General features: G+C 34.5%; 2 protein-coding genes across 2 annotated transcripts in view; one reads left to right on the top strand and one right to left on the bottom strand.

The window, feature by feature from the left end:
* The window catches only part of LOC139973992 (techylectin-5B-like), a 116180-nt gene that overhangs the window by 32031 nt on the left and 66720 nt on the right, over positions 1–17429 (bottom strand). The gene's annotated exons all lie outside the window — the stretch shown is intronic.
* On the top strand, positions 293–5403 carry LOC139973112 (uncharacterized). The gene is made up of 2 exons (XM_071979540.1): positions 293–1378; positions 5385–5403. Exon 1 carries the CDS (start codon positions 417–419, stop codon positions 1197–1199), a length of 783 nt encoding a protein of 260 aa, XP_071835641.1. The 5' UTR covers positions 293–416; the 3' UTR covers positions 1200–1378; positions 5385–5403.

Raw genomic sequence — 17429 nt, 5'->3', positions numbered from 1 at the left:
CTTTAAAGCAAAATTGAAAATGATTGCTTCCCACATTATGTGACATCGGATCTCGTAGCAAGAAAAAAACAAGACTTATCAGAGAAAATAGTCTGTCATTATTTCAATTATGGTAATTTAAAACATACGCAACGGTGATTTGAAGTGATATATGTTAATTAAGAACGAATATCAGTGAGAATATGTCGACTATGGTTGTCTAAATTTCGACAAGAAACTGATTTATATTTGATCACCGAAATTAATTCAGCTTAACATTCCTTGCTGAAAAACGAGCCTGACATGTTCCAGTAGAAACACCGTTCCTTCCGGGCTCGATATTTTACCGTAAATTTCACGCTCCGGGTCCAGTTTTTAGGTTTTGCCACTGTGACATACATTTCATAACCTCCATCTGCTACTTTTTGAACGGAAACATGTCTCAGCGAGGACGTCCGAAGGGCAGTTTGGGAAAGAAAACGCTGGCTGAAGCCGCCGCTTTACGACAACAGAAACTGAGCCTAAGCCCAACCCTACCACAGGACACTCGCACTGATGACACGGAAGACAGTGACGACGCGACGTCTGTACAACAGCTGACTGATACGTTGGATACGTCAATAGAACTGATCTATGCTGAATTACAGAAAATTCGTAAAGAGTTTGGCAAAGCCATTGAAAAGAACACAAAGGAAATCAAAGCACTTAAGGCCGAGAACACCGAGCTGAAAACAATTTGCAACGCTTTAGAGGAGAAGATTGAGGTCTTATCGAAGACACAAGAGGATCAAGCAATGCTGATCAATAAACAAGAAAGATTTTCTCGCCGCAACAATGTCCGCATTGTTGGGATGGACTACTCCCAAGGAGAGGATTGTCTCAAGATTGCCTCAGAGGTGTTTGCTAAGACGGGAGTGAATGAGTGCCTGATCGAACGTGCTCACCGTGATGGGAGATCTGTACCAAACCGGAGTCGCCATATTCTCGTCAAATTAGTGAAGTTTAACGACAAGCTGTCAGTAATGAAGAATGCGAGACGGGCTCTGAGGGAGGAAAACCATCACGTCGTTGACGATCTCACGAAGGTAGATCTCTTGGAAAAGCGAAAGGGGCTCCCCAGAGTAAATGAACTTTTTCGTCAAGGAACTAGATTACACTTCGCTGCTGGCGGCTGGAGAGCGCATGGAGGGAAGCCGTACGACTTTTCTTCAATGGGCTGAACAGAGTTCCCCCTGAACAATTTGGGACCTTTACACCATTTCCTTATTGGACATATTTCTATTACTTTGGACCTGGAACTATATTATGGATTCTATTGTTTGGCCCAAGGAACTCGGGCTAGTGATCCTTTTCGACATGTTTTTGTCTTGGAGTTCTGAGTTTCTGGACTTTACAAATCGTAAGCTCACTACTTTGAACTTTTTGAACTTTTTGTTTTTTACTTTTGATTTCATCTCTTACTATAATGATAAAATGGTCATTTACGTGTCTGTAAAACTACTTTGTAAAATTTCCAAGGAACTATTTGTTATGCCTGTAACCAATTTAGCCGATGATTCAGTAGATTGGGTTTTTTCGTACTCGTAGGGCTGATTTGAAAATGTGTACGTATAACGCCCGAGGGCTAAGACAGGCAAAAAAAAAAGAGGCGTCAAGTCTTTACTTTCTTACATAGGCATAAACGTGACATCATCATGATTCAAGAAACACACAGTGTACAACGTGATGAAAAATTTTGGTGTAATGAATGGGGAGAGCGAATTGTCTTTTGTCATGGCTCATCTCTAAGCCGGGGTGTTTGTATATTATTTCACCCTAACCTTGCATTTGAAATCCATAGATCAGTTAATTGTAACAACGGGCGTTTATTGATAATCGAAATAACTGTAAAGTATAAATTGATAACTTTAGCCTGTTTATATGGTCCAAACGCAGACGACCCGAATTTTTATGATTTGTTTTTACGAGAGCTGCGGGATTTCAAGTAGGACTCCCTCTTTGTTGGTGGAGATTTCAACTTTGTTTTTAATTTGGATATGGACAAGGTGGGGGTAAATCCCAATACTAATTTTCATGCCGGAAATAAGTGCATTGAAATAATGGATTCGTTAGATCTAGTCGATATTTGGCGGGAGAGGAATCCGCATTGCAAAAGTTTTACTTGGTCGTCAAATATTATTCAAGGCATACATTGCCGGCTGGATTTTTTTCTGGTATCCCGTAACTTAGTGCACAATGTTGTTGGAACTAGCATCACCCCAGGTATAGGTTCAGACCATTCAATTGTCAATTTAGATATGAGCCTTTTTAATATGAAGCGGGATCCCGGTTTTTTGGAAGCTCAATAACTCTTTGCTGCAGGACACAGATTATGTTTCAATGATTACTGATCTTATCTTGGAACTGACTGATAGTCACAGGTACGACAGTCCTAATACGAAATGGGAGTTCATTAAGTATTCAATTCGGAGGTTTTCTATAAAATATAGTAGAATTAAGGCCAAAGAAAGAAGGAAAAGGAGATAGATATTTTGAGAAATATTTCCCGTATTGAACAGCGCTATTTCCGCTCAGGTTCAGCGGGTGATTTGACGGATTTAACTAGGATCAGAAATGATTTACAGCATATCTACTATTATAAACTCAATGGTATTATTGTTCGGTCTAGGGTCCGCTGGGTGGAACAGGGAGAAAGGGCTACAAAGTACTTCCTCAATTTGGAAAACCGTCATAAAAACTGCAATGTTATTCACACTCTAAAGTCAGCGGAGGGAACAGAGGTTACTAATAATGAAAAAATTCTCTCTATTTTATCAGACTGTTACCAATCGCTTTACACCAGTGATAATTGTGATCCACATATATCTTTACACAATATTACTTGTAATAAGCCCTGGGAGTGATGGTCTTTCGGCCGAGTTTTATGTGCGTTTTTGGCCAGTTATCAGTGATTTGGTTGTTGATTCTTTAAATTATGCATATGATATTACCAATATGTCAAATGAGCAAGGTCGAGGAATTATAACTCTAATCCCTAAACCAGATAAATATTTAAAACAAGTTAAAAACTATCGGCCGATTTCATTACTTAATGTTGATTATAAGATTGCTGCAAATGCCTTGGCTACCAGGATAAAATATGCTATTCCCACTCTAAGTAATTCCAACCAAACTGGCTTTATCAAGCGGAGGTTTATAGGGGAGGATATTCGTTTTATCCTTGACTCTATTGACTACTGTAATGATTATAATGTTCCTGGCTTCCTCCTTCTTGTAGACTTCGAGAAAGCTTTTGATAGACTAGAGTGGAACTTTATTCTTGAATGTTTGAATTTTTTTAGTTTCGACGAAAGTCTTGGCAGATGGGTAAGGACTTTATATTCCAATTCCACCGCATGCGTCTACAATAATGGGTATTCTTCCGCATTCTTTGATATTACCAGAGGTGTGCGACAGCGATGTCCTCTCAGTCCGTATATTTTTATTTTATGTGCAGAGATTCTCTCAATTCATGTAAACAGTTCTCCCCGTATTCGCGGAATTCGCATTCTGGATCATGATATTAAAATTTTACAATATGCGGACGACACTGCGATCTTTCTTGATGGTACTCAACAAAGTTTGACCGCTGTGGTTGACATATTTCACTCTTTGGAAATGGCTTCAGGGCTGAAAGTTAATTATGAAAAAACTAACATTTTCCCTTTGGGCCCTTTTACTGCGGAAAGCCACAGTTCCTTAACGATTTACAGTTTACTTGGACCTTGGGTCCTGTCACTGTATTAGGAATAACATTCGATACTGATAGGGATCATTTGTTTCATTTAAATTATACTCCTAAGCTGTCTCGCCTGAAGAATAAATTAAATGTGTGGTCCCTGAGAGATTTGACTCCTATTGGGAGAATTACTATTGTCAAAACCTTCGGTCTCTCCCAACTTGTTTTTCTTTCTCAAGTGCTGCCTGATCCACCACAGGATTTTATAAAGGAACTCGAGTCTTTCATTTATCGGTTTATCTGGTCAGGCAGACCGGATAAGGTTAAGCGTAACACTTTAATCGGTTCAATTGAACACGGCGGTTTGAAAGCAACCCACATAGTTTCCTTCATTCGGGGTCTTAAATGTACATGGGTTGCAAGATATATAAATAGCATCAAAGCGGATTGGAAGCTTTTCTTTGATTTTCACCTGAAGAAATACGGGAAAGAGTTGCTCTTCAGATGCAATTATCAGTTCAGTGACATTTTTATTAATGATCCTTTCATAAACGATGTCTGTCGCGCGTGGTCCTGCTATGTCTTCAAAACCCCTGTAATGAACTTTAAACAGCAAATTCTTTGGAATAATTCATATGTGAAGGTCGACAATCGTCCATTCTTTTATAATTCCATGTATAAAAAAGGTGTGGTGAAGGTTGACGACTTGTTAGATGATAATGGCTGGTTTTTGTCCTTTTTGGCTTTTAAAAACAAGTTCTCTTTAGACTTACTGCCATTTACTACGTATTATGGCATTATTTCCGCCATACCGAGACATTGGAAAGATAATATGGCCTTGGTGAATACAAAAGAGGAAATGATTAATACTGATCTTTCTTTGTTGCGTTCCCGCCATATCTACAATTCTTTGATCAGTACCATAGCTGCTCCTCCAACTGCCAATAGAAAATGGAATGGTGAATTCTCATTTGATGATTCACAATGGCAAACTATATTTCGTATTCCATTTTTGTATTGTAGAGAGAGCAAGATTCGGTATTTCCAATTTCGTTTCTTACACCGTATTTTAGGAACAAATTATCTACGTTATAAAATGAAGCTCACTGATAATGCTAGGTGTAATTTTTGCGGAAGTTTTGAAGAAACTCTAGATCATCTATTTTGGGGGTTGCCAAATGACTTCGTCTTTTATTTTGGATTTAGAGCAGCGTATTTTCGGGTTTCAATTCGTTTTCAGTAAACGTGATATTTTGTTTGGGTATAAGTTAATCCCAAAACATCCATACAACTTTCTTATCTTTCATCTGAAGTATTATATTTTAAGCCAAAAGTGGAAGACAAAGTACCACATTTAACCGAATTTATGTACAAATTCAAATTTCTGCTTCAAGTAGAGAAAAGAATTGAAATATGAAATGCACGTAACATTATAAGTTATGAAGACACGTATACAGCATTCCGAACTTGTTGCACTCTCTTTGAAACACCGTAATTAAAAGTAATACCAGTTTATTCGCCAGTTTTGTTTTTACTTATATTAAGCGAATATTTGTATATTTTCTCTCATATGTATGATACAGACCAAAGATTGCAATAAAGGAGATGAAAAAAAAAACATTCCTTGCTGTATAAGACAAGTAATAAGTTTACGGTCTTGTATTCAATTTCGCTTTTATCTTTTCAGAATTAAACTTCAGAATTGGATGCTGTGGTCAGCTGATTCACAGAGAGATTGCAGTAACTACTGTAAGTCTTAAAGTTTTGTACCACAGTGAATACTGGATCGTGCTGATAAATCGGTAACATGTGCTAGTAGATTTACAGTAATAACTGAGGATATGTGTAATCCCAACAAATGCCAACAACTGCATTGGTTTATATTACACATTTCCTCAGTTCTTACTGTAATCAAAATAGCACATGCTACCGATTTATAGCACGATCTAATTTTTTTTTGTAATCGTGTTTCATAGTAACCCACTGCGATCTATTTAAAACAGCGCACCTATGATGGCAAAATAATGTTCTATTTCGTGTTGATCAATGTTATTCAATATTAGGTTGTGCCCTCAGTATTGTTTTATGTTTTTTTTAAATTATAATAGCGTTTAAAAACTTGGAATAATGATGATAACTAATAATATATAATTTGCATTTTTTTTTTATGTTTCAATTCCAAATTTTGTTTTCTATTGATCTAAATCAACTTCCTAATAGAGAAGTTGTCCCTAACCTTTATAAACCAACCCTAACAAGATAAGTGCCCCAAATCCTAATTGTGTGTCCAACCCCCCATGCAGTAAAGATAAACATTTTGTACATAAAACTGTCGAAGACGATGCTTCAGTATTGAGCTAGTACAAAACGGTGTAACTTGGCTTTCAAATATCGGTTGGCAAATTACCTGTATAAAATATAAGGTGCTTTGGGGATGTTTGGCAAATAATTGTTGATCATTTTAAGATACATTTTGTTTCCTCTTGTGTATTTGCATGATGAACTGATCAATAATTATTCATATGTACCTGCCCTCATTGAAGAGTGTATTTATAGAGTAATGTTTTACAGATACCTGCCCAGCGAGCAAATTTTAGAGTTGTCGTCAGTTACATATTGTGATACTTAACAGATTAACAATTTTGTAAAAGCCAATTTGAAAGTGCTTGGAATGCTCCAGTGTTGAATGATCTATACTGTTTTTGTAGTTTAAAATATCGTTAAATATGGCACACATAAACTGTTACAATACTGAGGTTTCCTTAGCTTGTCTTGAAAAAAAAGAAGCATTCACCTATATTGCGTAAAGCTGCTATTTTAATTTACACGAAAAACCCATCAATACTTTATGTTGACATATCATGTTGACATACCTTGGATTAGGAATAATGCTTCATTCGAATATTAAATCAAACAGATCGATCATATCAGTATAACGTTGTAAATATAGCAATTTGGATCTTAAACTTATTCGAAAGTGTATTTATCATTTCCGTATGCATATTTGTTCTTATTAAAAATCAAAGGTGAACTTCATCTATTTTATCATACTAGTTGAGCAGTCATTTTGACGGAGAGGTCAATTTTGTATTCGGAAAATATGAATACTTTTATGAATTGACATAGCAAATTGGCATCGTGAAGTAATAACTTCGCAAGTTGTTTCTTAAAATTGTTACCTGTTTTATACATTTGCGTTTTAAACTTGATGCGATTTTTTTTTTTATAAACAAATGATAAGTTCACAAGATAATCATAAAGTTATTATTTTTAGCATAGGTTAATGGATAATTGATCATATGTAGGGTTTCGAACAAATATGCTCTCGTTACAAGAATGTTTAGGCTTCTTGTAAAAAAAAATGATAGAGTTTCTGTAAAATTATATCCATTTTGAAAATTCTTGGCAATAAAACCTCGTCTAGACTCACTAAAAACAACTCGATTTGAAAAATAGCCGTTCTCGTCCACGTGATCACGTGTTGTATGGTAACATGTTCAATATTTGTAATTACAGACTTTGCAAGGAAGAAACTGATGGCTACAAGTCTGTATTGTCGACAACGGGGAAGAAGGCTCTAAATCATAAATTATAACATTTCTACAATTTTGTTCTGTTCAAACCAGAATCAGGAACTTTACAACGGAAATCCACAGCGCGAAGCTATATGCATTAATTTATGTTTTTGTCTGGGATGATTGAGTAATGCTAATAAACAAGTCTCTTTACTGTTCTCATTTTTCTTGATATTCGTTTGGTACAACTTTCTTTTTCTTAGCATGAATTTGTTTGTAATTGTCCGTTAGTAGACGCTCTTTCTGATGATAAAGGCACAACTTCAAAACTAAGAATTTTTCATATTGATTTTTTTTATAATCCTCTTTTTCCTATAACTTTTCATAACATTTAGTTTATAATTATCTTACTTTATTTGTATTCTAAAAGCAGCGTTTCGTGCGAAATTCTTACAAATATGTCGACTATTTAAATATTTACATTTAGTTGATGAATATTAAATTGACATGCGTTAAAAATCATTCCTATAATTAACGCACATGACCGAATCAAATGAACAGATACATGTGTTATACGATGCTATGACCGCCAGAGGGAAAACAAGACATTGGAGAACATACAATGTTACCTTAACCCTCAAAATAGTAAGGGGAACGATTGAAATTAAGGGATGATACATTTTAAGAAGGAATATTAGGATTGACACTGCTAGGTCATAAAAAAAAATGTTTCAAGACAAAATACACAATTATTAAGATTAATATTTTGTACATAACACTAATGGAAACGATTTTCCAGTATTATGCTCGTATAAAACGGTGATATTTGTATTTGAAATATTAGTTGCCAAATTACCTGTATGAAATATAAGGTGTTTTGGGATGGTTGGCAAATACTTGTTGATCCTTTTAAGATATTATTTCCTGTTTGGTATTTACATGATGAACTGATATATATACATTCGTACGTACTTGCCTGTATTGAAGAGTGTGTTACATTGATGCGTTTATTGTGTAATGTTTTACAGATACCAAGCTAGCAAATTTCCAAATTTTTGTCTGTTATATATTGTAATACTAAACATATTAACGAGTCTGTGAAAAGCCAATTTGAAATTGCTTTAATTGCTCTAATGTTAACTGTTACAATACTTAGGTTTTCTTAGCTCGTTTTAAAATAAATAAATAAATAAAATTCAGCTATACTGCGTAAAACTGCTATTTTTATGTACATGAAAAACCTGTCAGAACTTTTATTTTGACTTATTAAACTTCTGTGTATTAGGAATTTTTTTTTCGAATACTAAATCCAACAGATTGATCATATCAGTGTAACGTTGTAAAAAATGCAATTTAGATATTAAACTTATTGAAGAGTTTCATAATTATTTCCGTATGGATATTTGTTCTTTTAGAATTCAAAAGCTGAACTTTATATTTATTTTATCATACTAGTTGGGCGGTCATTTGACGGAGAGATCAATTTTGTATTCGGAAAACATGTATTATTTTATAAATTGGAAGAAAAAATTGTTATCGTGAAGGAATAACTTCTCAAGTTGTTTCTTGAAATTGTTACTTGTTTTATACATTCGCATTTTAAATTTCATCCGATATTTTCTTTGATACACAAATGATAAGTTCACAAGTTAATCATAAAGTTATTTTTCTTAGCATAGATTAATGGATACTTAATCTTATGTAGGGTTTTGAAACCCTTATGCACTCGTTACAAGACCGTTTAGGCTTTGCACCCAACATGGACGAGAAAAAAACAGAATTGTGTGAATTTGAGATATATTTAAGAAAAAACATTTAAATATTTCAATTTGTATATGTATTTTGTATGTTTCAAAGTTTTCCTGTAAGAGATTCGTGTTGATTTTAAGTAGTTTAGTCTCTAAAAAAGACATTTAAAAGGTAGATGTTCTGCCTAGTAAAATTATTTTTTTGTAGATAGAGAGGATAGCTCATCAATCGTAATATTCTCTACAAATACTCGATGTAATTCATCATTGGGTATCAACAAATGATACAGAATGTACAGTACGAATAGAGGGGCTATCAGAAGAAAATATAAGGGCAAGATAATAAATGCAATAAAGTAATAAAGAGAGATAATTGTGTTTAGAATAATGCTCGATAACGCACAACATTTGAAGAAAAAAAAACATATCTAAGTTTCAAAAAAGTTACAGTTGAATAGAGAGGATAACTCATCAATCGTAATATTCTCTACAAATACTCGAGGTAACAAGTCGGCGCAGGTAGACCGTTGTTATATTTATATGTAGAAACAAAGGTACAGGGTTTTCTTTAATCTGAAGTTAATAAAATACTGAGTTCCAAATTGTAAATCAGTGAAAACAATAATACTAGTAACACAAATTAATTCAATTTTACTTTGAAGAAATTAATTTCATTTTATTTATATTTTAGAGACTTACCCGAATACTATTTGAGTTTAAAAGCAGCAACACCGCAAAGACGAAAATATATTTGCTTCGAAGTTCTGCCATCGATCCAAATGAAACAGAGAAAAAAAGTTGCAAGAAATAAAGGAGATACTTGCTGAGACAGTGACAGAAGTAATGAACTTGAAATCGTTACCAAAGGAGGCACCTTCATACGTACGTTTGTCCATTTACACCACGTAAGTTAACAGCTGGTCACATTTAAGATCCATAATCTATGTCATACAATCTAGTGTGTCACATATCGACATCTGTTATATTATGTAAGTGTCATGATTATTACAAGGCTATATTTTACTTAGAAGCTCTTTTATCTCGAATTGTTAGTTAGAATTAAAGAACTCACAATTCAAACACAAGGAATGATAAGAAAGGTTGTATTCATCTCACACAATAAATATCAAATTATCTGTATTTTGAAACATTACTGGATTAAATGACTATATTTTCATTGTCTTAAGCTTGCCACATATGTTTACGAGTTAACTAATAATAAGTCGAATTTCGAAGGTGAATGTTAAGCACTAAGAACTGTGTTTGTTTGTCGTTTAAACCTTTCTACTGATATGGGACATCATGTATGCAAAGGACGCTCACAGCGTATTAAAATACTTTAACACCAAATCGCTTGGACTCGTGACATATCAATATCAAACAGCACCGTTCGGATATTAGACAAATCACATGAATAGTAATTTTCTGCTGGCCTACCAATGAAATATAGTTATTCTATTTTACGATGTGGTTTTGATTTTATTTACTGGGGTGTTAACAATTATCAATAATTTTGTTAAAACAACAACAAAAATATTGTTTTTCCACCCAATATTCATGGCTCGTACAATAACTAACTACTGTTCATGTCCTGTGACACATGTTTTGAACACAAAGTAGTAAGTACTGATAATTATTGATACACGGTTGAGGGATATAACAGTAGCTGATTTGCCAACCATTTGGTGCGAGTTCTTTAATACGCGATTCTAAAATTGAAGTTGTATCTAGTATACCGAAACATGGCCTTTCTTCGTTCTCGGCATGACGAATTGGCGAATTGGCGTAATTTAAAGAGAGTTGTGAACTGGAATCAATCGGTACAGTACTTACTTTACTCCAGACACATAGCTAGTACAGTAACTACTGGTGCCACCTGTAACACATGTTAACTACTGTTCATGTCCCGCAACCGTACATCATTAATTTTTACTTTGAGTTCTTAACACGGTAACGTATGTTACAGGTGGCACCAGCAGTTACTGAAATAGTTATGAGTATCGGCTGGTTTTCCACAAACTAGTATCTTATTTGTATGTTTGTATGTATGTATTTTAGATCCTCCTGCGAGCAGGAACTCGCAAAGAAGCCTCATTGGCTTATCAAAGCCACAAGCTGACCGAAGTCAGTCTCTTACATTCATGTTTAATGTTCATGATTATGAATTGTCAGTTGTCAACAACTCTATAACTGAACGACATACATTAATCTTGGAGTAACTTGAACCGTGGACCTGATTATTGGAAGGCACCGGCATTCACCACTGAGCTAACACTGTTACATATCACCCACGCAGTAAATTTTTCAAACGATACGATTCCCTTTTAAATGATCATTACCAGGAACAACCCATTCCATACGCAATTTGACGGACATTATGTTATTTATATGATTTCAAAGTACCTTAACTGCTTTAACTTTACACAACATTTACAAGGTAATGCCTTATGTTGTCCTTGCTGGTAAAGACTACCGTTTGCTGCACAACGTGGCTGGCAACTTACGACACTTAACGGAAAATATGATGGACGGAATCATAAACAGGATGATATAACGTGATTTAGCCCCGTAGCACTGTTCCACGTGTTCGATGTGATGACATCACAAGGAAATACATCATTTACAAGGTAATGCCTTCTATGTATATTGCTGGCATGAACAAACTACTATATGCTAAACAACGTGGCTGGCAACTAACGATACCTTAACAGAATAGTATTGACCGTATGATATCAAGTGATTTAGCCACGTAGCGCTGTTTCACGTGTTCGATATGATGACATCACAAGGAAATACGTCATGAACTATGACGAATCATCGCTGCATTCTTTACTACAATAAGACAATTGCATATTGTCAAACGTTATCATATGTGCCAAGAAATCGTAGTTCATACTTCTTGTGATAAATCATTTGCATACCCCATTCTTCATATATCCTAGTAGAGGTATATGACCTAGTTGTGATTGCAGGGTTGTATTCGGAATGTGGTGACAGATGATCAGAGTGAAGTCTTTTATTAGCCTACTAAAAGAGATCACATTAAATGTTACTGTGTCAGACAAAATGTGTGACACTGTATTAACATGTTTACTGGTAATAAGAAACAACCAATCGGTTGTACCCTCATATATGCCGTGAGTTACACTGAATGATATCGATGGGTGTATACTACATGATGATTTGGTCAAAATGATACATACATATGTCTTTAGTATCTCTAGTTGTAATGTTACAACAAGGAAGTAGGCGGTCTAAATGTCAAATGTCAATGTGACATATAGGACAACCATCACCTCATACTTATAACTGATAAGCGTTTATTCAAACACTTTTCTAGCAATATTTAAGAAAATTCGCCAATAAAAACTTATTGTCGGAATATTATTAAATGTATTTTCGTGTTCTTCACCATTTTCTCCCGTTTTGTCTAAGTGTTTTAATTTTACTGTACAGAGTAGCCTATGAAAGTCCTAACCATTATTGTTACTGGTATTTTTTTTCTCGATCAATATGAAGAACTACCATTCCAAAGACGTTTAGAATATTTACACCTGCTTATGTTTGTGTTATGTCCCACCTTCTAACACAACAAGATCACTTTGAGTTACTGGTAGCAATTTGATAATAAAATATTCGACGTGGAGTTGGTAAGCGATTTTTCAAACATATTTTTTGAACTATATGTTAGAAATATCCTTTATTTTTTATTTAATCATTTTTAAAATTATATTACATTGTCGGAACGTTGTATATGTTGTTATAACTTTCCAGATAACCACTCTACTTTGTTCGTGTTCGTGAGAGTGGTAGTGTTAATCCCTAATACGGATTAATTGTGGTAAGTTTATTAAATAGCTGTTTCGTTAGCTGCAAACAGGTCTCATATTTTGTCACCAGTGTTTTTTTTTTTTTACCCAATGCAGGTTAGTCAGTAAGTACATAATAAAGCGATTCAATACTTCGTCCATAAAATTTACGAGTTATTGTTAAAGCGTAAAGTCACATAGGCCTTTTTAAATAAAATATATCATAGGATGTTGGCATAACTAATCACATTGATTCAATTCACAGCTTCATAGCTTATTCCGTTGATAGGGCAAAAAAAAAATATTGTTAATATACTTAATTGCTAGACTTAATAGCACAAAAACCTCTGACGTTATAAAAATAAGCAACTTGGTACGTTTGTCTATGTATGACATAAATAACAATTCCCTAAATGTTGTGTATTATTCAAATACAATTAATAATTAAACTAAGAATGAGTGCATAGTGGACCAAATTGTGTTTCATTTAACCTACACTTCATTAAATATTATGATAATAATATACTCTGATGCAACAATAAAAAGAGGAAATTTGGACAATTTTCGACAAAAAGACTCATTTACCTATACAAGTATTCAAGCCTAAACGTGATATTATGTCAAGAAAGAAAACGCACAATTTAACATGATTTTTGAATAATTATTATCACTTATAGTGATACTATGGTACAATGGTACATTAAATGTGTACATCAAACTTGAATTTGGTATATTGTAGCGTGTAAACAAACACTATTATTAGTCCAGTGTGTATATCGATTCTTCGTTGAAGTGTTAACTACCCTTTTACATAGTTGAGTTCCATCAATTAAAGTGACTGCACTACATTGTCTAGGACAACGACATTGGGTCGATTCCCCAGATGCAACATAAAACTGAATCGGGCAAAAACATCAGATTTTATTTTGACAATGTGCTAAAAATTTGACCGTTGGTGTTGAAAGTTATGAGGTCTTCTGTTGCATATATGAAGTTGAAAAAAAAAAACTTGGTTGTGTTATTAGATTGTTAAAACAATGCATTAACGTCAAGTGTAGCTTAAGATTTATCAAATATTAAAGGTGAATATCGTGAAAACGCCAATAGCTATTGAAACATATTCAACACTCATTTTGTTTTGTTTTTTACTATAAAATATCACAACGAAAGAGCTACCTTAGGTCATCTTTTAAGACACATGTAATGTTCTTGTGTTATATATACTATTATATTTGTCGTTGAGCCTTACAATTACATTATGTACATGAATGTGTTGTAATGATGTAAATGTTGTTACATGCTGACCGGGTTATATTTATTTATTTTGTCAATGCTTAATCAAACATAAGTTGAAAAAGATGTTATCATTTTCAATTGTCGTTTACTCCACCGTCGTACATATATATTGATAATTTGGTACAGTGATGAGTAGGATTTGATAAAAACAATCCATTTCACGGGCATGGTTTCTAAAGCGACGTGATGCTGATGCTATGGTGGCGCTTCAGTTCACAAAGGAAAGTTTTAAAACTATGCGTCTAAGTTTTATCATATTTTGTTTTGCTTTGATCACTTGGGTACGTAAGCATACTGGGTCTTATGTGGAAAGTGTTTGTACGAAGACGAAAATCCGTGGGCGTATAAGGCTTTAGATCGATGAATTTCTATATCCGTATGGTTCCTTGGTAGCATCTGCAAACGCTTCCTGCCTTTTTTTGACTTGCTCTGGATGAATCTGTTTTGTAAAATTTGAGACTTGGATTTTGTCTCTAGGGATTTTAAATAACACGATGTAATGTGTGATATTACTTGTTTCCTTTGCCAGTTAAAAACCAAATGTGATATAGCTCATGGAAATACTTCACATGATATATTTCCATTACCATCATATTTCTATGATGAGTTCGTTTTGGAAAACCAATCATTTATGCGTTGATCGTTCCCATGGGACGTCATGATATCGTCTAAAATCATCATTTTTTTGTAAGATAGGTCAAGATTAGTCTCCAATTCTGACGGGAGACCCTCACAAAAAGGATTTTAGAGAGGACCACAGACAGCTCCATAACAGCTGGCTGGTATTCCCCGTAGCAATGCACACTCCTCCCAGGCGTATATTCGTAACTTCGGATTTATTGAGAGACATGAATCCGTTTTCAAATATCACCTTAAATATAAAGAAAAAATGTCTCGACTATGCAAAGGACAATATACGCAATTGTCTTATGAGAGCTACCGTCATTTAGCTTACGAATAGTTGAATCCTGATTACCACGCACACTTTTTATTAAAATAATTCTAGCAACTTGAAATGTCAGAAATAAGAGGTCCAAATGAGTAAAAGAAAAATATATTCGCTTAACCCTAACGAAAATTGCCACCCAATTTATTCCCGGTTCTCATTTTTTTAATTGTTTTGTGTTAATGACACTTTTAGAAAAGAGCGCTAAAAGTATATGAATACGTTGCGAGTTTAACCACTACTATCAAAACGTCATATTCAACGTATACAAACACGCTCACACTTCTGGTCAGGGCGTGCTCAAATTGCATTTCATGACGCACATTACCCTTTCGGAGATTAAAGTCGCCTCCGCTAGCTAGGTCAGCTGTCACATCAAAGGCATACAACGGATACCCTTTGGCGTAGTCACTACGACTGATCTGATGGCCTTTGTCACTGAACATACTATTTAATCCCGAATACAGGAAAAGACGTAGCGATCATCCGTAAAATTAGGGCGTAACGGTTCCAAGTTATCTGTTCACCGGCGACGTGTAACGTTTAAAAAGAATGTTAGCTCCATGAAGTTGAATGGTGCGAAGGCGTTGCATCCACAGTCTCTTTCTCTATATTTTAGCCGATTTGAAGTTACATGTATATACATTACCAAATATTTGTGAAATGATAACGATTCTGTCAATACGAACCAGCAATTATCTGACGGTATGGATGAGGATAATACGTCAGTTTATTCATCTCTTTCTTCATTTAAAATAGTTTTTCTAGGTTATTTGATATTGCTTGAACATATTAAGGGAAAAGCAACCATAGATTATTTCAAATATCATTTTCTTTTCGTTGTAGTAAGTAGCATCCATTAATGAACACAAAGCTAATGTATTTCAGAAATATCCGAGTCATATTGTCACTGGTGTAGGTGCTGACAAGAGAGGATGGGTTGCTGTCAGTGAAAACTATAGGCATAAGGGCCTTTGTTATAATCTTTCCACTCTTTCAACTGATTATTTGATGTTTTCTAACAATTGCTCCTTATATTTATAAAGACCGCACTTGTTTCCTTTTCATTTTTGAATGTTTGGATTTATTTTATCTCAAGTTTTACTCCCATGCTTCCAATATAGAAATTACTTGGCATGTATTCAGGAGAATGGTAGTAGAGGGAAATTCCAAGGTATGCAAGAGATAACAAAACTTCAGTAAATAACATGTTTTGCCAGTTTTACATCTATCCATTCGTTATGTCATTTCGATATCAAGGTAGTTTAGATATTTCCATGTGTTATTTTATTACTCATCTCGTCTGGCTTGTGGTTTTGCCCTCTTTACGAACTACCCGCAAGGTCGTAAATAGTGCGACAATTTATTTCCTGTAACGAGAAAGAAAAACCAAGGATCTAATATTTACAAAAGGGCCGACAAAGGACCACTTTCCATAAATCAAAGTGTACCTTTTGTCACTTTGAAAATCACGTGTTTGTCATTGTTGTCATCTTAACGAAAAAACGCAAGTTCTTTGAATAATCAAGAAAACTTCATTATCTGTTGTTAAATACCATGGATGTGGAGTCAGAATACAAAGGCCACTGTCATCCCGTGCCCCCTCCCCTTCCCACCTATGCCCTCCTATTTCTGTGAATTTTTTTTTAAATGACTCTCACCTTTGAATTTGTAAATCTCAAGGGGATTCATATTTGTTATATTTCAAACACAGCAGTACGCTTTAAATACGTGCTGGGGTTGATGGGGATGATCAGGTGGTATATCGCACTTAACTAGGAATTTTGAGAACGATCATTTCTATAGTCGGGACAATCAATCAGATGACCAAATGAACAGGCACTACATCATATTCTTCCATGGAGATGGGTGAGAAAGAAAGCTATGCAGAGTAATGGTTAGTTAGTGAGTCTGGTTGAATACGTACCTTTGGCATATATCTGACTAAAGGAGTCTCCCAGAACTCTGGTTATATATGACCAACTTCGTGTGCATGTAAACATTTCTTTCATTATCGAAAGCAAATGTTTAATATAATTGTTCCAAATAAGGATATTGATTCAGGAATAAGGAGGGCACATATTATGTTGATTTCGGTTGGTTTTGTTTTTTCTGCATATACCATTGCGCTTTACTATGTCAGTAGAACTGATTTCTTACACATACATAAACATCAGTGAAAGTACATCGAAACGTAAAAGATGTCGTTGATAGTTAGGCGATGTCATGACATTGCCACTTACTTTTATTCAATATAATCGCAACAGCTGGAAAGGAATAGAACTAGTCAGCATACTGATTTTTTTAATATATTTTATTTGCATCTTTTTATAGTATTCTCAGTGCCATTATTACTGATAACATATTAAAAGACAAGTTTTGAATTCAATGCAATTATCGAAAACTATCGAACAATTA

This window comes from Apostichopus japonicus, chromosome 9, assembly GCF_037975245.1.
Source record: "Apostichopus japonicus isolate 1M-3 chromosome 9, ASM3797524v1, whole genome shotgun sequence".
NCBI lineage: Eukaryota > Metazoa > Echinodermata > Holothuroidea > Aspidochirotida > Stichopodidae > Apostichopus > Apostichopus japonicus.
This window is presented reverse-complemented; position numbering and strand designations above follow the sequence as displayed.